A 21,281-nucleotide genomic window follows, 5' to 3' on the forward strand; every position below is an offset into this window, starting at 1 on the left:
CAGACGAAGGTGTACCTGCGCTAATTAGCCATCTGTGACACCTGTGTGTAAATGGAAGACGGACACTACAAACGTGTTGTCACTAAAACAATACTGTCGGCTGCAACTGTTAAAACAGTAAGTGTATATTTTTGACATTGTTTTTATGTGACATAAAGTAGAGGACGTTGTTTCTAGAACCATACCGTAATTGAGAATCGGTTCACGTTTACACATTTAAATGTGGAGTATTTGGTTGTTTTAGAGGCCAGCCTCTAAACAGAACATGTAACGTAAACTCACCCCATTCCGTACAAATGTGCGCAACCGCAACATTCAAACGAGGCTACAAAGAAAACTAATGGGACTGTAGCGACTGTGTTGACTGCAAAATGGGGGGTGTGAACTAGTTTCTACTCAAGCGTTGATCGACATGGTAATAGCTCTATAGTATTGGAGAAACGTTGAAAAAAAGACCCTCTGTTACATCTTGACGTGTCATGTCGTAACGTACAGCATGCATAAAGCAACTATTTCTGTCTTACAATCTCTCTTCACCAAGTGTAGCACTTCTATCATCCTTTAAAAACAAGAAATGGACAGTGACGGGGGTAAGGGGGGGATACCTAGTCATTTTTTGGTCATCATTGCATGCGATCATCATTCTCAAAGCCACCGTTTACTGCTAAGATCACTTTAGTACCGCCCTAAAAAACAGATTCAATTTCGACACAAACCTTCAAATAGGTTTATAGTTTATACACGCTTTATAGTGTTTTATTTACATTTAGAGGCGATAACGTGATAAGTTGGACAGATCGAGTAAAAAAAAGCCATTTTCCCACACAACATCTCCTTCTCACTTTCACGCATTAGTTTCGCTTCCCCATCCACCATTTTTAAAAAGACCCGACGGGGCTCATTGTCTTCTTGAATGATGCAGAAACTGGCAGCGTTTAGGTCATGTAATTGATTCTGTTGGAAAGGGGAGAAAGTGTGCTTTACAATGGTATTGACATTACAGTTAATCTGGAAGTATTATGTTTTTTGGGGCGCTAAAACAAGGTCAATTGTACGGACCAAGGCGATGTACAAAAGTGAGTGAGTTTACGTTAAGGTCCTTGGACAATAAGGAGTAACTTTATCCTCCTTTAAGTCATTATTGAGCTCGCTAAGTTAGGTAGCTAACATTATGAGGAGACACTATAGTGGCCTGAATAGAATGACATTACTAATGTAGGCAAATAATTAGTAGGAAAAAGCTGTCATTATGTTGTAAACTTTTCTTTGCTAGCTAATGGCAACATTGCCATCTATCTAAAGTACGTCTAAAATAGTTCATGTTAACTAGCTAGCTAAAATCTGGTCCTCCTGTCCCCTCAATCTTAGCTAAATTTTTCCTACGAATACATTTTCAGGCGACATCACAATGACAAAAGGTTTTCCTGCTAATTATTCGCCTCCTTTATTAATCTCATGTTTCAAAATTCAATTTAAAGTAGTTGCATTGAGTAGTATAATGTTCATTCAGACATCGGCCCAAAAGAGAACAATCAAACTAATATTGTGCAAAGCGTAAAACCCATGATTAGCATGTCCTTTACTTTGGATAATAGAAAAATAACTATCTAGACACTTACTTCATGAATGGTTGCTGCTGCCGGTTTCAAGCTCCATGAGGCACAACCTTGATGGAGCTGCTGTGAAATCCACCTAAGTACCTGTTGACTAAAGTTATTATGCATGCATCGCGTACACACGTTTGCTTATGACCGAAGCAACTTGTACAAGACGGAAGTAGTAAGTAAGTTCAAATGTAATTTTATTAAACATTGCAGCTTGTAATATAATATATAATATATAATATAAATATATCCCATTTAGCAGCTTGTAAGGAACATTAAGAATTTGCAGTCATTAGTTTCAGGCTGTATATACCAATGAATGGTGTGTTACAGCCTGATTAAATCAGACTAGGACCACAAAAATCTAACGTAAATACAGTTGAAGTCGGAAGTTTACATAAACGAGTTTGAATGACTCCAACCTAAGTGTTTCAACCACTCCACACATCTTGTTAACAAACTATAGTTTTGGCAAGTCGGTTAGTACATCTACTTTGTGCATGACAAGTAATTTTTCCAACAAATGTTAACAGAGATTATTTCAATCATAATTCACTGTATCACAATTCCAGTGGGTCAGGAGTTTACATACACGAAGTTGACTGTACCTTTAAACAGTTTCAAAAATTCCAGAGAATGATGTCATGGCTTTAGAAGCTTCTGATAGGCTAATTGACATCATTTGATTCAATTGGAGGTGTACCTGTGGATGTATTTCAAGGCCTACCTTCAAACTCAGTGCCTCTTTGCTTGACATCATGGGAAAATCAAAATAAATCAGCCAAGACCTCAGAAAAAACATTGTAGACCTCCACACAAGTTGTATTCATCCTTGGGAGAAATTTCCAGACACCTGAAGGTACCACGTTCATCTGTACAAACAATTGTACGCAAGTATAAACACCATGGGACCACACAGCTGTCATACCGCTCAGGAAGGAGACACGTTCTGCCTCCTAGAGATGAACGTAATTTGGTGCGAAAAGTGCAAATCAATCCCAGAACAACAGCAAAGGACCTTGTGAAGATGCTGGAGGAAACAGGTACAAAAGTATCTATATCCACAGTAAAACGAGTCCTATATCGACATAGCCTGAAAGGCCACTCAGCAAGGAAGAAGCCACTCCTCTAAAACCGCCATGAGAAAGCTAGACTACGGTTTGTCCTCTGGTCTGATGAAACAAAAAATAGAACTGTGTGGTCATAATGACCATCGTTATGTTTGGAGGAAAGGGGGGAGGCTTGCAAGCCGAAGAACACCATCCCAACTGTGAAGCACAGGGGTGGCAGGATCATGTTGTGGGGGTGCTTTGCGTCAGGAGGGACTTCACAAAATAGATGGCATCATGAGGTAAGAAAATGATGTGGATATATTGAAGCAACATCAAGACATCAGTAAGGAAGTTAAAGCTTGGTCACAAATGGGTCTTCTAAATAGACAACGACCCCAAGCATACTTCCAAAGTTGTAAAAAAATGGCTTAAGGGCAACAAAGTCAAGGTGTAGGAGTGGCCATCACTTCAATCCCATAGAAAATTTGTGGCCGAAACTGAAAAAGCGTGTGCGAGCAAGGAGGCCTACAAACCTGACTCAGTTACACCAGCTCTGTCAGGAGGGATGGGCCAAAATTCACCCAACCGATTGTGGGAAGTTTAACCCATTTAAAGACAATGCTACCAAATACTAATTGGGTGTATGTAAACTTCTGGCCCACTGGGAATGTGATGAAAGAATTAAAAGCTGAAATACATAATTCTCTCTACTATTATTCTGACATTTCACATTCTTAAAATAAAGTGGTGATCCAAACTGACTTAAGACAGGGAATTTTTTACTAGGATTAAATGTCAGGAATTGTGAAAAACTGAGTTTAAATGTAGTTGTCTAAGGTGTATGTAAACTTCCGACTTCAACTGTAGCTCTCACCAAACTCTGGTTGAGTCCACTGTTTCAATCTGCCTTGTTGAAATGTCAATTTTGGTTGAACACAAGGGCAACATCCCTTTAGCTACTGTTAGTTCCAGTTTATCATTTATGAACTTCAGATTTGTGGCCACACCAATTGTATAAGTATGTTTTAGGCCGGGTGTGGCAGTGTCGAATAGCATTAACATGTGCAGGTGAGAAGCAGGTCTCTAACACACTTCTGCACAATTTACCAGGCATTCACTCAAGGGCGTTCTACACAGGGGTTGTCTATTTGGACCCATACAAATCAGCTGGGCTTGACAAACTGGACCCTCTATTTCTGAAAGTGTCTGCCGCCATTGTCGCAAACCCTATTACCAGCCTGTTCAACTTCTCCTTCGTATCATCTGAGGTCATCCCCTTCTTCAAAAGGGGGAGACACCCTGGACCCAAACTGTTACAGACCTATATCCATCCTGCCCTGCCTATCTATAAGGTCTTCGAAAGCCAAGTCAACTAACAGATCACTGACCATCTCGAATCCCACCGTACCTTCTCCGCTGTGCAATCCGGTTTCTGAGCAGGTCACGGGTGCACCTCAGCCACGCTCAAGGTACTAAACGATATCATAATCGCCATCGATAAAAGACAGTACTGTGCAGCCGTCTTCCTCGACCTGGCCAAGGCTTTCGACTCTGTCAATCACCATATTCTTATCGGCAGACTCAGTAGCCTCGGTTTTTCTAATGACTGCCATGCCTCGTTCACCAACTACTTTGCAGACAGAGTTCAGTGTGTCAAATCGGAGGGCATGTTGTCCAGTCCTCTGGCAGTCTCTATGGGGGTACCACAGGGTTCAATTCTCGGGCCGACTCTTATCTGTATATATCAATGATGTTGCTCTTGCTGCGGGCGATTCCCTGATTCACCTCTACGCAGACGACAGCATTCTATATACTTCTGGCCCTTCCTTGGACACTGTGCTACCTAACCCCCAAACGAGTTTCAATGCCATACAACACTCCTTCCGTGGCCTCCAACTGCTCTTAAACGCTAGTAAAACCAAATGCATGCTTTTCAACCGTTCGCTGCCTGCACCCGCACGCCCGACTAGCATCACCACCCTGGATGGTTCCGACCTATAATATGTGGACATCTAGAAGTACCTAGGTGTCTGGCTAGACTGCAAACGCTCCTTCCAGACTCATATCAAACATCTCCAATCCAAAATCAAATCTTGAGTCGGCTTTCTATTTTGCAACAAAGCCTCCTTCACCCACACCGCCAAACTTACCCTAGTAAAACTGACTATCCTACCGATCCTCGACTTCGGCGATGTCATCTACAAAATAGCTTCCAATACTCTACTCAGCAAACTGGATGCAGTTTGTTACTAAAGCACCTTATACCACCCACCACTGCGACCTGTATGCTCTAGTCGGCTGGCCCTCGCTTCATGTTCGTCACCAGACCCACTGGCTCCAGGTCATCTACAAGTCTATGCTAGGTAAAGCTCCGCCTTATCTCAGTTCACTGGTCACGATGGCAACACCCACCCGTAGCACACGTTCCAGCAGGTGTATCTCTCTGATCATCCCTAAAGCCAAAACCTAATTTGGCCACCTTTCCTTCCAGTTCTCTGCTACCTGTGAATGGAACGAATTGCAAAAATCGCTGAAGTTGGAGACTTTTATCTCCCTCACCAACTTTAAACATCTGCTATCTCAGCAGCTCACCGATCGCTGCAGCTGTACATAGTCCATCGGTATATAGCCCACCCAATTTACCTACCTCATCCCCATACTGTCTTTATTTTATTTACTTTTCTGCTCTTTTGCACACCAGTATCTCTACCTGCACATGTTCATCTGATCATGTATCACTCCAGTGTTAATCTGCTAAATTGTAATTATTCAATCCTCTGGCCTATTTATTGCCCTCCTCCTCATGCCTTTTGCACACAATGTCTATAGATAATTTTTTCTACTATGTTATTGACTTGTTTATTGTTTACTCCATGTGTAACTCTGTTGTCTGTTCACACTGCTATGCTTTATCTTGACCAGGTCGCAGTTGCAAATGAGAACTTGTTCTCAACTAGCCTACCTGGTTAAATAAAGGTGAAATAAAATAAAATAAATTTATAAGAACATAGGCCTAGTAGTTATCAAGATGACTCTGCCTCATCTCTCCATCAAAAGGCAGTTCTGTGAACTGTTCTCCCTGACACTAATCAATTTAGCTGAGTTTCTCAAGGGCATTACACCATCATATTCCTACCTGATGTTCTGCATCAAACAATTCACCGGCAGCTCGAGACTAATTATTGAAAGGTGTAGCCTTACTGGAGAAATTACATTAGATCCATCCCATCCATATCATGTCTCAGGCATGTAATTAATAAACTAGCAATTTATCAGAGTAAACAAAGATATTCAGATCCTAATACCATGGAAGAACTGGACAGATACAGTTGTGGGTACTTCATGATATTTAGCCATTAACGGTTTGATTCATCAAAATAATGGCTTTAATGGAATGTCCTTGGCCCCATGTAAACCCTTCCCTGGAGACCATTCTTCAACGCAACTTCATATGGGCACTTGGATTTAATTGAACATGTATAGTGTGCAGGATAATTAGTTGAGAATCAAAAGCTTAAAAAAGTCAGAGCATGAACCTATGCATGAAGAGATTCCCAAAAGCCTGGCAATGAGCAGGGTGTAAAATTATTCACACTGACAAATCAAATCCCTGCGAATCTCTGAGCGTATGTAGAGGCTCACAGTATGTCTCTGTGTCACTTAGACCCCATCTCAGACAGCTCAGGAGCTCCACTACACACCAGAGTCCACTGAGTTAAAGGCGTATTTCACCGGAAATTAAAAGTTTGCCAGACTTTTTCCATACCTTAAATGTGGTCTAAGTCAAGCAGAACCCATATACCACACCATCTGTGATTGTAGTTCCCATATGCATTAGGAGACCTTTACAATCTCCAAACTGGAATGAAAGATAGTGGAGATGTAAATAGATCACATGGTCCCCATCTTCCCTACTCATTTTGACTTCAGTGTGAACTATCCCTTTAAGGAGAACTAATATGGCTACTCATAACAGGTTGCTAGGCAACTGAAAGGATTAGGCTGTCTGCGAGCCGACACTCAGCCCACCGGGGCCATACAATATTACCTCCCCCACCCCTTTTAAATACATTAAGAATTGGGAATTACCAATGCATCCGGAGAGCTCAGAAAGGAGGGTTGACTCAATTCTGGGTATTCAATAGTACCTCAGTCAACTCCCCCACATTAGCACAGACTGCATCATAGCCATTGCATAACTAGGAACTGTCGAGCTGTAATCTTCCAAATTTCAACAGTACTTCCTACCTGTGCATGCATGCATGCACACTTCCTTATTCAAGTTCATTTGGGTTTGTAAAGTTGATGTGACACAAAAAGTAAACATGAAATACAATGAGCAAAAGAAAGGAAGGGCTATGCAAAACAACATAGCATTCAGTCCGGGAAATAAGTTATTCTCGTCAATATTCAGTCTGTGCACTGTTTCAACCTTTTCAACACACCGCAGGTCTGGTTAATAAGCTAATTGGGTAATGTTATGTTACTATGTAAAACCAGCCTGCTTGCCTTGACCATACAGGGACACTGCCATCTTCCCTGCCTCTCTTCTTGAAACAATGATTTGTTTATAGCAGAGAGGGACCTCCAGAGCCTCCACAAATCAAGGAGGCTGACATTTTGTATATTCAAAAACGGCTTATCAAAGGTCAGAGTATATCCTGAGCTTGGCTTGACTCCCATCCGCTGTAGTGACTGATCAGGATTCTGTCATTTATGGTTGGCAAGACATTGAGGAACGTCCTTATCACAAGGTAGCAGCCCATCAATAACACTCAAGTCACATCAATTTAAATTGGGAAGGGATTGTTCCATTTGATTTCGATCACTTTTTGACCACAACTCTTTTGATTGGAACAAAACTTTCCATACATATTTTCCCATGCTAGAAGTGGTCAGAAAGTGCCTTTTTGGACCTGAATGCCAAAACATTCAGGAGATATAGGTGCTCAAAATTGATGCATTTTTTATACCCCACCATACATCCATACATACTCTGGACGGTTCTGACTTAGAATATGTGGACAACTACAAATACCTTGGTGTCTGGTTAGACTGTAAACTCTCCTTCCAGACTCGCATTTAGCATCTCCAATCCAAAATTAAATCTAGACTCGGCTTCCTATTTCGCAACAAAGCATCCTTCACTCATGCTGCCAAACAAACCCTTGTAAAACTGACTATCCTACCGATCCTTGACTTTGGCGATGTAATTTACAAAATAACCTCCAACACTACTCAGCAAATTGGATGCAGTCTATCAGTGTTTTGTCACCGTTTTGTCATGAAAGCCCCATATACTACCCACCACTGCGACCTGTATGCTTTAATTGGCTGGCCCTCGCTTCATATTCGTCACCAAACCCACTGGCTCCAGGTCATCTATAAGTCTTTGCTAGGTAAAGCCCCACCTTATCTCAGCTCACTGGTCACCATAGCATCACCCACCCGTAGCGCTCGCTCCAGCAGGTATATTTCACTGGTCACCCCCAAAGCCAATTTCTCCTTTGGCAGCCTTTCCTTCTAGTTCTCTGATGCCAATGACTGGAACGAACTACAAAAATCACTGAAGCTGGAGACTCATATCTCCCTCACTAGCTTTAAGCACCAGCTGTCAGAGCAGCTCACAGATCGCTGCACCTGTACATAGCTCATCTGTAAATAGCCCATCCAACTACCTCATCCCCATACTGTTATTTATTCTGCTCCTTTGCACCCCAGTATCTCTACTTGCACACTCATCTTCTGCTCATCTATCACTCCAGTGTTTAATTGCTATATTGTAATTATTTTGCCACTATGGCCTATCTTACCTCATATGCACACACTGTATATAGACTTTTCTACTGTATTATTGACTGTTTGTTAATTCCATGTGTACCTACCTGGTTAAATAAAGATGAAATGAAAAAAATCCATGTCATCACTGGAAATGATACAGTTGAATTTGATATAAATAAAAAACTTACAGGTAGGGCTGACAATTACCATATAATTAACTGACGGTTATGGATGAAGTCCATCATGAAAAGATAATAACCGTCATAGCCGTTAAAGTATAAATATCAATTTTATTTTGTCTAAAGAACAACTGACTGAAAACAGGAGGGCTGGGAATTTGTGCAGTTGGATCCGTTTCTGCCGTAGCATGGACTCTTAACAACGTGATGAAACTTTGTTGCTCATTGCAACACACCCCACAACGCCTAGTTAAATAAAAACATGCAGTATCACACAGAGATAGGACTAGAACAGGCTTGGAATCTCTAACCCTGGCAATTTGACTGGTATACTCACGGGTACACTCGTAATAGCTGCCTGGTATTGTGCTGCAATCATTTCCATGGCAATGTACACTGAGTGTACAAAACATTAAGGACACCTGCTCTGACAGACTGACCAGGTGAATCCAGGTGAAAGCTTATTGATTTCACCAGTTAAATCCACTTCAAATCAGTGTAGATGAAGGGGAGGAGACAGGTTAAAAAATGATTTTTAAGCCTTGAGATACTTGAGACAAGGATTGTGCATGTGTCATTCAGAGGGTGAATGGGCAAGACAAAATATTTAAGTGCCTTTGAATGGAGTATGGTCGCAGCGGCCAGGCAAATACTTTTTATTAAAAAAATGTTAATTAATTATAAAATAGTTTGACAACCCCAGTTTATATTTTCCAGTGATAAAGACATGGATGTCTCATGGTATTTAATTTTTTTTTTTTTAACTAGGCAAGTCAGTTGAACAAACTTATTTTCTATCACAGTCTAGGAACAGTGGGTTACCTGCCTTGTTCAGGGGCAGAACGACAGATTTGTACCTTGCCAGCTCTGGGATTTGATCTTGCAGCCTTTCGGTTACAAGTCCAACGCTCTAACCACTAGGCTACCTGCCTTATGATGGGGTATGCAAAATGGGTCAACTTTGAGCACTTATCTCTGAATATTTTGGCATTCAACTAAAAAATGTCACTTCATGACCACCTCTACCAAGTGCAAATATGTATGCAAGGTGAAATCAAATGGAACAACCTGAAGGCAAAATCAGAAATAACCTCAACACTGTACATTTGTATCAGAGCTGTCAAAAAAAATATGACTTGCATTATAAGTTGAGTATTTGACCCGGAGACAATAAAAGGGCATAATGAATTTGTTTCAACAACCAAAAACTTGTGAAGATCTCCAGAATGCAAAAGAAATGTGAGATTATGGGCCTGTAGTCACATAGCATCTAATAAGTGTGCTGGTCTAGGATCAATGAATCAGCTCTTATTCATTATGATTTTAAAGGCAAAACTGATACTAGATCAGCACTCCTATTCTGAGACACAGAACACTGATGTTTGGCCATATGATATTGAATCCTATTTTGACATGAAATATTGACAAGTTGCTCCAGTGGCATCCTCATTCACTGTCATTACCACTGTGTCCCTCAATCTCGTAACCCACCAAGCCTTTCATCTACCTGCAAAATAACCTTATGTCTGTTGTTAAACCTAATTCTGCATCAAGCAAACTACTATGCACTTTCTTTATCTCCCTTTGACTGTTATCCAAACAGCCAGGCCCAGATTTGTTTGGCTGCCCTTCTCAGCAACACTTGACACACAGGCCTACATGTCTGTAAATAATAGCTTCAGACACCTACAATAATCCCTTTACCACTAATATCACTGCACTTTAGCAAACCTGGAAAGTGCCAATGATTCAAGGAATCAACATTTGAACGTGAATTATGCAATGTAGCTGAATACACATTGTAACTTTCTGAATGTGTCGAATGATGAGGTGAATAGGAAAGGTGCTAGCAAACACGGCAGAGCAATGACATTCTGATATGACTATTATGTCAAGAGGTCAAAGAGGGTTGTTTATTGACAACTCTTCACCTGATGCATTTGCACACATACACTTGTCACTGTTCCATATCTCCTTTCCCATTGGCATTTATGATAAAGATTTTTGATGGGATCAAGTGCTAAGGCTTTATGAAGCCATTATAAACCCAGTTTAAACCTAAATAGATGCTCCAGAAATTATTGCAAATGTCATAAATGCTATATAAAGTGTGACAAGGTTATGCTACTTTTGACAAAGCATCGGATATAAGGACATTTTATGCCACCCTTTATAAGTTGTAATTCGTTTTAAGTGTGACCATCCCACCTGCGCCCATCCCAAAATTGCCTTTGAGCTTAATGCCCCAATGCTATAATGACAATTTAGACTTATTTCATTCACAACATTGTTTTTCCATCTGTGACAGTCTTGAACATTTATCTTAGGCTATCAGCGTTTGGGAGGCTCCTCTGAAAATATAGTTCACCAAGCTAAACAATTACTTCACACTGGAAGAAGTTGAGCTACACTAAAGTTACCCTTAATAAAAAATATTCTACTTAACTAAAGTTTGTAGTTCACTACATCCAAACTACTTTGTGATAAATTATACATAAATCAGAAATGTCAGACTAGGCTGCAAATTGGCTAACTTAGCCTACTAAAACAACTGTTTCAAGTGTCTCACTTGAGGCAGGTCTGTTGTCAAAAAAGAAAGGAAGCTAGCTACAATACGCAACTCTTTGAGCGACCCAACCAAATTGACATAGAAGTGTGAGTTATAGATCTTTCATTCTCATCGAAAGCAAGACTAAGAAAAGCGCCAGAGGTGTTCCATTTCTATGCTTCCCGTTCTTGTCTTTTACTTTTGTAAACCAGCTTCAAAACAGCTGAAAATACTATATTTGGGTTTATGAAAATATATGTACAGCAGTTTAGATGGTACAATAATTATCTACACAATGACTGCTTGCTTTGTCACAAACTGAAATTAGCAAACTATTAGAATTTTAGAAACCAGGTTTTAAATGGGGATGGTTTGGGGAATTATTTAAACGAGGCAAGTGAGTTAAGAACAAATTACTATTTACAATGACGGCCTACCCCAGCCAAACCCTAACCCAGGCAACACTGGGCCAATTGTGTGCCGCCCAATCACGGCCGGTTGTGATACAGCCTGAAATCGAACCAGGGTCTGTAGTGACGCCTCTAGTACTGAGCCACAGTGCCTTAGACCGTTGCGCCACTCGGGAGGCCACCTCGGAGATTTAACGAGTTATAATGATGAATTTAGCCTTAAATACCTTTGGGAAACCGGACCCAGGTCTGTTGATTTCGTATTGAAGACTGTGAAACACCTGTGGAATGTTTAAGTTTGAATTCCCCATTCACAGCAGTTTCAGTAGAGTTACACCATGGCTAGCAGAACACTTTAGTTTATAGTGTTGGAGTAATTAACTAGTTCAACTTGTAATTGAATTACATTTTGCAATAGCTTGTGGTAGTTGAACTAAATTAAAATATTGTTATTGTTTTAATGTTGCATTTGTAATCTAATGCCTGCCTCAGACTACTCGTAGAATCGCAACATTTTTTGCCCTCCCGCGTCACTTTATAACCAGAAGATTAACGCTAAACAGACTGACACGGTTTATCTGCCTCTGTAACCACGGATCACTTCAGAACAAAGTTGACTACAAATAAAATTGCAATTGATACAATCGACGTATACACTTTTAAACCGAGTTGAACGCATTCAAATATAAGTACAGCAGGCCTATTTAAATGACAGAAATACATTTTATGTTCAATCAAATGATTTTTTGCTACTTGTAGGCTACTGTCTAATGTGTTTCAATATATTTAATTATGATTTAGCGCATTATTACAGGGTAAACGTTTGAATCAGCCGCCTTAATATTTGCATCTATAGGCGATATCTTTCCAGGAGCTGATCCGTCGTCAGTATTGTGGAATAATTTCAAGGTAAAATTTGAAAGGAGAAAGTTGATCCGAGAGCAGCGTTGCCTTTCTTTCTACCCTGTTACGAATACAATCGAGTGACAGGTCGAAGCTCGAGGACAGAACCGATTTGACAAACACTCACCCGCTGTAGTGCGCTTTAATTTTCACGTAATCCGAGCCCAGGTCCATCATGGATCCGTAACTTGAATGCATTGTAATCCACGCTATAAACTACCAGGCAACTAAACAAACCTGTATCAACAGGCCTCACTTGAAGATAAAAGTTTCCATGGCACATTTGGGATTTACCAATCGATAGAAACTACCAAGTTACGGCGGTGTGTCATGCATGAACTATCCTACTGACTGGCATGCATGGAATTCTCACGCAACATTTAAGATTCGTCATTCTGGTCTCGAGCGTTTCCGATGATTGTGTTCGCTATGGTTGTCGACGGTACTGGGTGGAGGAAGCGCACTGTCAGGGCTGACTGGCCTGGTCCAAAACACCTGTTGATGATTTAGGAGTGAAATATTACAGTTATTTGGGCCATATATAGGCTTTATGGAATTACTGCTTCAAATTCAGGAAATGTACACATTTATTCAACGCACTCGAGTTGAAATGTGTGACTGACATTGTTCTGAATTAGCCAAAATTAAATGTAAAAGTAAAAACAACGTGGCTTCGAGATTGAATTGTTCGCAATCCACAATCAGAACGCTACAACCAAATTTAGACCGATTTGCACCTGTTATGATTAGCCTATTTCATCAACTCCAGGGTTGCATGTGTTGAACAGAGAGCTCGAATGAAGTCATTCAGTAACTAGTTTTCCATCTAATTGGCGACAGATTTGCATGCCAATATTCTAAAATCTACATTAAAGAAAATATGCGCATTTCCCCACCAGTAGTGTTTTGACCAAACTAACTTGTTGCAGATACAAATCAGTGGGTGATGACAGTGCACACGAAATGTACTTTTTCACTTAAGTTTTCATGTACCGAATAAAATCTCAAATTCAGTGTGTTTCCATCGCATTTAACTCTTACTGATAGTTTTGCCACACACTGTTGCGTTAAATACCAAATGTGTCTACTCTGCCAACAGTTTGCAGATGCAATGCGAGAATATTTTGATTTGTCAAACATCGTTCGTTATGTCACCAGAATCAGACCCTCCATATTTAGTCTATTCGAAAGTAGCATCATGATCAGCGTGCACTTTCATCACCCTGTTACGTTCATCATAAATTATTTAATCTGTAGTTTAATAAACTACATGGTTTCCCGAGTAGTAGTGGGAGGACCACAAATGTGAGAGCTGATGCTGTTTTTCTTACACCTGTTAGTAATTTTCTTTCATTGTTTTTTACAATTTTATTTATATGATGCTTATTATATCAATATTTGCGCATAAAGGAATTTCCGCCGTCATTTCTAGCAGAATTCATTTTGCAGACACAAAAATATCGCGCCATGTTGAACGAACAAATGATCTGTTGGCTGTCGTGATTTTTTTAGTATAAAGTATGACTTGACTCGCATAAAAACTATGTATGGAAATATGATTTGTGGATGTAGCCTAACTGTTACACTTGTGCGCCATCTTATGGATTGACAGTGTTAATTCATGTCTGAGAATGAAACCATTTAGGCGACTACAGAATCCAGTTAACAAGTTTATTTTACATTAGTTAAAACCAATATTTTATTTGACAATTTATTAGCGAAGAAGAAGGCTATTGTGATCTGGGCCCGGTTCCCAAACGCGTCTTAATTAAGGGTAAATTTATCGTTGGAACCGTATGAACATCGTTAAATATCGCTGTTTCCTCAAAACCATCGTTAACGTTCCACTTGAAAACGCTCTTAATCTAAAACCTATCTGAGACCTGAGCAGTGTTTGAATACCCATACTAACATACTGTATACTTTATACTTAATGAGTATATACACCACTACGTTCATTTTAGAAAACTGTAGACTTAATATTTGGTAGCACAGCCTTTGGTCAGAATAACTGCAATCAAGAGCTTCCTATAACCATCAATGAGGTTCTTGCACCTCTGTACAGTCAGTTTGGCCCACTCCTCTTGTGCTAACTGCTCCAGTTCTCCCCAATTAGAAGGGATCCTTCTCCCAACTGTTGTTTTCAGATCTCTCCACAAGTTCAGGTGTGTTTTGGCAAATTGCAGTCTGGCTTTCTTATGTCTTTCTCTCGGCAGTGGGGTCCTCCTGGGTCTCCTACCATATAACCTCCTTTCATTGAGTTGGCGACAAATGGTGCAAGTTGGAACTGTCGTACCTTGTGTCTGAAGGTCAGCTTGAATCTGTGTGGCAGTTGATCGAGGTGCTTTCTCCACCATTCGAACAATCCTTCGCTGCAATCTACCATCAAGTTCTCTCTTGCGGCCACGTCCAGGGAGGTTGGCTACAGTGGCATGGGCCTTAAACTACTTGATAACATTACGTACGGTGGAAACAGCAACATCAAGGTCTCTGGAGATGGACATGTAGCCTTGAGATTGTCCAGGCTTGGCTATAATCTTGTGTCTGACGTCCTCAGATAATTCTCTAGTTTTCTTTCTTTTCTCCATGCTCATTGAGGTGCATACAGTGCCACAACACAGGAGATTGAGTCCTCTTTATTAAAACTGGTTGAATATGTGATGTTTATACTGCAGGCACCTTCATCTCACCACAGGTGATTTCAATTCCAAAGTAAATGAGAATCACCATACACCGAAGACATATATATGTGGATAACAAAAAATGTCAACAGTTTTCTGGAAGAAATTGTGCATTATTTGAAAAAAGTGAAAGGTTGCCCATATTTTTGGCCACAACTGTACTGCCAGACACAAATGAGACCACTGATAATTTTACTCGCCCTAGCAGAGCTGGTTAGGCAGTTTTCCTGTTATCCAGACAGTTGGTGACTGTAACTGTGCTGCTGGCAACAATTTAATTACACTTTTTTTCCCGACGTTTACTGACACCGGCCATATTCAACAGATGTTGAGCGTTTGTAAATAAATTATTCTGCATTCTGGTACACAGATGAGAGTGCTCTGAAATCGAAATAGAGAGCCAGGGCGAATGTACGAACGCACCCGAATGTCCTTTGAGAACGCACACTGACTATACCATTTAGCTCAGCTAAGAATCATGGGAATAACCAAGTTAATAAATGTTGGGTAGTTAGCCTATAGTTAATATACTGGAAAGTTTGATGTTTAAGTAGCCATCTGATGTTAGGTAGTTAGCTAAAAACATACCGGTATATGCTGCTGTAATGATATGCTATGTGGTTCGTAAAGACAGCGTAGCTAACAAATTATCAGCCAACATTACGTGTAAGGTCATTATTTTATTACACTGCTCAGCATGTTCTTAACATTTGTCATAATTAGTTAAAGCAATTAATTTGTACTTCGTTGTACTTCAGCTGCATATTTTCCTCAATTTTCTTCAAATCTAAAAACCAATGTGAAGCCACACCCATTTCCTGAAGAATTGCGTTATGGGCCCTAAAGTATGGAAATCATGTCCTCTGCGTGTCAAATCAAATACATTTTCATTGGTCACATACAGTTGCAATAACATCTGCTAACCATGTGTAACGAAATGCTTGTGCTTCTAGTACCGACAGTTCAGCAATATCTAACAAGTAATATCTAACAGTTCCACAACAAATACCTAATACACACAAATCTAAGTAAAGGAATGGAATAAGAGTATATTAAATGTATGGATGAGCAATGTCAGAGCGGCATAGACTAAGATGCAATAGATAGTATAGAATACAGTATATACATATGAGATGAGTAATGCATGATATGTAAACATTATGTTATTATTAAAGTGGCATTATTAAAGTGACTGGTGTACCATTTATTAAAGTGGCCAATCATTTCAAGTTTGTATGTAGGCAGCAGCCTCTATTTGCTAATGATGGCTGCTTAACAGTCTGATGGCCTTGAGATAGAAGCTGTTTTTCAGTCTCTCGGTCCCTGCTTTGATGCATCGCTTTCTGGATGATAGTGGGGTGAACAGGCAGTGGCTCAGGTGGTTGTTGTCCTTGATGATCTTTTTGGCCTTCCTTTGACATCGGGTGCTGTAGGTGTCCTGGAGGGCAGGTAGTTTGCCCCCAGTGATGCGTTGTGCAGACCACACCACCATCTGGAGAGCCCTGCGGTTGTGGGCGGTGCAGTTGCCGTACCAAGCGGTGGTACAGCCCGCCAGGATGCTCTCAATTGTGCATCTGTAAAAGTTTGAGGGTTTTAGGTGACAAGCCACATTTCTTCAGCCTCTTGAGGTTATGCCTCCTTTACCACACTGTCTGTGTGGGTGGACCATTTCAGTTTGTCAGTGATATGTGTAACGGATGTGAAATGGCTAGCTAGTTAGCGGTGTTCACGCTAAATAGCGTTTCAATCGGTGACGTGAAGTAGTAGTTCCCCTTGCTCTGCAAGGGCCGTGGCTTTTGTGGAGCGATGGGTAACGATGCTTCGTGGGTGGCTGTTGTTGATGTGTGCAGAGGGTCCCTGGTTCCGGGTATGGGCGAGGGGACGGTCTAAAGTTATACTGTTACATTGGTGCTGTGACCCGGATCACTGGTTGCTGCGGAAAAGGAGGAGGTCAAAAGGGGGGTGAGTGTAACAGTTGTGAAATGGCTAGCTAGTTAGCGGTGTTTCCGCTAAATAGCGTTTCAATCAGTGACGTCACTTGCTCTGAGACCTTGAAGTAGTAGTTCCCCAAAAGTCGCGGCTTTTGTGGAGCGATGGGTAACGATGCTTCATGGGTGACTGTTGTTGATGTGTGCAGAGGGTCCCTGGTTCGCGTCCGGGTATGGGCGAGGGGACAGTCTAAAGTTATACTGTTACATATGTACACCGAGAAACATAACTTTCCACCTTCTCCACTGCTGTCCCGTCGATGTGGATAGGGGGTGCTACATCTGCTGTTTCCTGAAGTCCCCGATCTTCTCCTTTGTTCTGTTGATGTTGAGTGAGAGGTTATTTTCCTGACACCACACACCGAGAGCTGTCACCTCCTCCCTGTAGGCTATCAAGCCTACTACTGTGGTGTGGTCTGCAAACTTGATGATTGAGTTGGAGGCTTGCATGGCCACACAGTCATGGGTGAACAAGGGAGTACAGGAGGGGGCTGAGCACGGACCCAGTGTTGAGGATCAGCGAAGTGGAGATGTTATTTTCTACCTTCACCACCTGGGGGCGGCCCGTCAAGAAGTCCAGGACCCAATTGCACAGGGCGGGGTTGAGACCCAGGGCCTCAAACTTAATGATGAGCTTGGAGGGTACTATGGTGTTAAATGCTGAGCTGTAGTCAATGAACAGCGTTCTTACATAGGTATTCCTCTTGTCCGTATGGTATAGGGCAGTGTGCAGTGTGATGGCGATTGCATCGTCTGTGAACCTATTGGGGTGATAAGCAAATTGAAGTGGGTCTAGGGTCACAAGTAAGGTGGAGGTGATATGATCCTTGACTAGTCTCTCAGAGCACTTCATGATGACAAAGTGAGTGCTACGGGGCGATAGTCATTTAGTTCAGTTACCTTTACATTCTTGGGTACAGGAACAATGGTGGCCATTTTGAAGCATGTGGGGACAGCAGGCTGGGATAGGAGAGACAGCTGGTCTGCACATGCTCTGAGGATGCGGCTAGGGATGTTGCCTAGGCCGGCAGCCTTGCGAGGGTTAATACCTTTAAATGTCTTATGTCGGCCACGGAAAAGGAGAGCCTACAGCCCTTGGTAGCTGGCTGTGTCGGTGGCACTGTGTTATCCTCAAAGCGGGTGAAGAAGGTGTTTAGCTTGTCTGGCAGCAAGACGTCGGTGTCTGCGACGTGGCTGGTTTTCCTTAGGTAGTCCTGATTGTCGGTAGACATACGTCTCGTGTCTGAGTCGTTGAATTGCGACTCCACTTTGTCTTGATATTGACGTTTTGAATGTTTGACTGCCTTGTGGATGGAACAACTACACAGTTTGTATTCTGCCATATTCCCCGTCACCTTGCCATGTTTAAATGCTGTGGTCCGTGCTTTCAGTTTTGTTCACATCCATATTATTGAAGCGTAGATTCCGATTGGTCAGACCAGCGTTGAATAGTCCTTTGCACGGGTGCTTCCTGCTTGAGTATCTGCCTATAGGAAGGGAGGAGCAAAATGGAGTCATGGTCAGATTTGCCGAAAGGACGGCTGGGAGGGCCTTGTATTTAGTACTACATCTTTTGGCATACCAACTTTATCCGTACTATGACCAATAAGCATACTATATACTCAATTCTCATCACAAATAGTGCGGTATGAACACAGCTCTGGGTTTCCCTAACTCGGTCCTAACAAGCTACCTTCCCCCCTCCACCGGGTGCACATTTTTTTTTCCCTAGCACTGTACAGCTGATTCAAATAACAAACTCATCATCAACCTTTGATCATTCGTATCCAGGCTGCATCACATTCAGCCGTGATTGGGAGTCCCATAGGGCGGCGCACAATTGGCCCAGTGTCATCCGGGTTTGGCCGGGGTCGGGCGTCATTGTAAATAAGAATTTGTTCTTAACTGACTTGCCTAGTTATTTAAAGGTTACATTTTTTTTATTAAATCATTTGAATCTGCTGTGTAGGGGGACCCAGGAAACTCTTCCTCACACTACTCCTTCGAACTGCTAAGTGTATCGTTAGATGCATATCCCAGTTTAGCTTTTTTGCCCTCCCGAGTCCCTTCGTACACAGAACACAGAATAGAATCACATGTCGTCTCTCTGTGGCGATGATAACTTCAGAACAAAGTTGACTGCCTACAAATACAAAGTTGTCCATTTCTTTGCAATTGATAGAATCAAGCGATGGATACAAAGATGCTTCAAACAAAAACCCAGATGAGGGACTACATTAAAATATAAATATCCATATTTTTATATATTATGGATCCCCATTAGCTGCTGCCTACTGGGGTCCAGCAAAATTAAGGCAGTTACACAATTTAAAAAACATTGCAATAGATTCCCTACATATTTTACAACACGTTAAGTGTGTGCCCTCAGGCCACTACTCTACTACCACATATCTACAACACAAAATCCATGTGTACGTGTGTGTAGAGTGCATATGTTATCATGTGTGTATGCATGTGTCTTTGCCTGTGTTTGTGTCTCTTCAACGTTTGTTTCTTAAATCTAATTTTACTGCTTGCGTGAGTTATTTGATGTGGAATAGAGTTCCATGTAGTCATGGTTCTATGTAGTACGGTGCGCCTCCCAAAGTCTGTTCTGGACTTGGGGACTCTGAAGAGACCTCTGGTGGCATGTCTTGTGGAGTATGCATGGGTGTCAGAATGGGTGTCTGAGCTGTGTGCCAGTAGTTCAAACAGACAGCACCGTACGTTGTTCCTCTTGTGATGTAGAGGTTAACCCAGGCCGTGTAGCCCCCAGCACTACACCTATTATTGACTTCTGTAACCGTAAAAGCCTTGGTTTCATGCATGTTAACATCAGAAGCCTCCTTACTAAGTTTGTTTTATTCACTGCTTTAGCACACTCCGCCAACCCAGATTTTCTATTCGTGTCTGAATCCTGGCTTAGGAAGGCCACCAAAAATTCTGACATTTCCATCACCAACTACAACATTTTCCGTCAAGATAGAACTGCCAAAGGGGGTGGAGTTGCAATCTACTACAGAGATAGCTTGCAGAGGTCTGCCATACTATCCAGGTCTGTGCCCAAACAGTTTGAGCTTCTACTTTTAAAAATCCACCTTTCCATGAATGTCTTTCACTGTTTCTGCTTGTGATAGAACCCCCTCAGTCCCGAGCTGTGCACTGGACACCATATGTGAATTTACTGCCCCCCATCTGTCTTCAGAGTTTGTACTGTCAAGCATATCCCAGTTTAGGTCACCTAATACCCCAGTCCTCCTACAATCTAAGCTAGATGCCCTCAATCTCACTAAATTATCGAGGAACCTACCAGGTACAAGCCTAAATCTGTAAAATGGGCACCCTCATAGATATCATCCTGACCAACTTGCCCTCTAAATACACCTCTGCTGTCTTCAACTAGGATCTCAGCGATTACTGCCTCATTGCCTGCGTCCGTAATGGTTCGCGTTCAAATGATCACCCCTCATCACTGTCAAACGCTCCCTAAAACTCTTCAGCGAGCAGGACTTTCTAATCGAGCAGGATGCCTGATTGTTCTTTAAAAGTGCTTTCCCCACCATCTTAAATAAGCATACCCCATTCAATAAATGTAGAACTAAGAGCAGATATAGCCCTTCGTTCACTCCAGACTTGACTGCCCTTGACCAGCACAAAAACATCTTGTGGTGTACTGCTTTAGCATTGAATAGCCCCCGCGATATGCAGCTTTTGAGAGAAGTCAGGAACCAATATACACAGTCTGTTAGGAAAGATAAGGCTAGCTTTTTCAAACAGAAATGTGCATCCTGTAGCACTAATTCCAAAAGGTTCTGGGACACTGTAAAGTCCATGGAGAACAAGAGCACCTCCTCCCAGCTTCCCACTGCAATGAGGCTAGTAAACACTGTCACCACTGATATATCTACGATAATCGAGAATTTCAATAAGCATTTTTCTACAGCTGGCCATGCTTTCCATCTGGCTACCCCTACCATGGCCACAGCTCTGCACCCCCACAGCAACTTGCCCAAGCCTCCCCTTCTTCTCCTTCACCCAAATCCAGGTAGCTGATTTTCTGAAAGAGCTGCAAAATCTGGACCCCTACAAATCAGCGAGGCTAGACAATCTGGACCCTCTCTTTCTAAAAAATGAT

At 41.7% G+C, this 21,281-nt stretch overlaps 1 protein-coding gene across 2 annotated transcripts in view; it reads right to left on the reverse strand.

Annotated features, from left to right (window-relative positions):
• The window catches only part of prkcz (protein kinase C, zeta), a 184,888-nt gene extending 171,978 nt beyond the window's left edge, over positions 1 to 12,910 (reverse strand). For both annotated transcript variants that reach the window (XM_064955906.1, XM_064955905.1), the window contains exon 1: positions 12,605 to 12,910. In XM_064955906.1, coding sequence (XP_064811978.1) covers positions 12,605 to 12,675 — 71 coding nt within the window. In that variant the 5' untranslated portion in view covers positions 12,676 to 12,910. The remainder of the gene's footprint in view (positions 1 to 12,604) is intronic.
• Positions 12,911 to 21,281: the final 8,371 nt, after the last annotated feature.

This window comes from Oncorhynchus masou, chromosome 33 (genome assembly GCF_036934945.1).
Source record: "Oncorhynchus masou masou isolate Uvic2021 chromosome 33, UVic_Omas_1.1, whole genome shotgun sequence".
Taxonomy (NCBI): domain Eukaryota; kingdom Metazoa; phylum Chordata; class Actinopteri; order Salmoniformes; family Salmonidae; genus Oncorhynchus; species Oncorhynchus masou.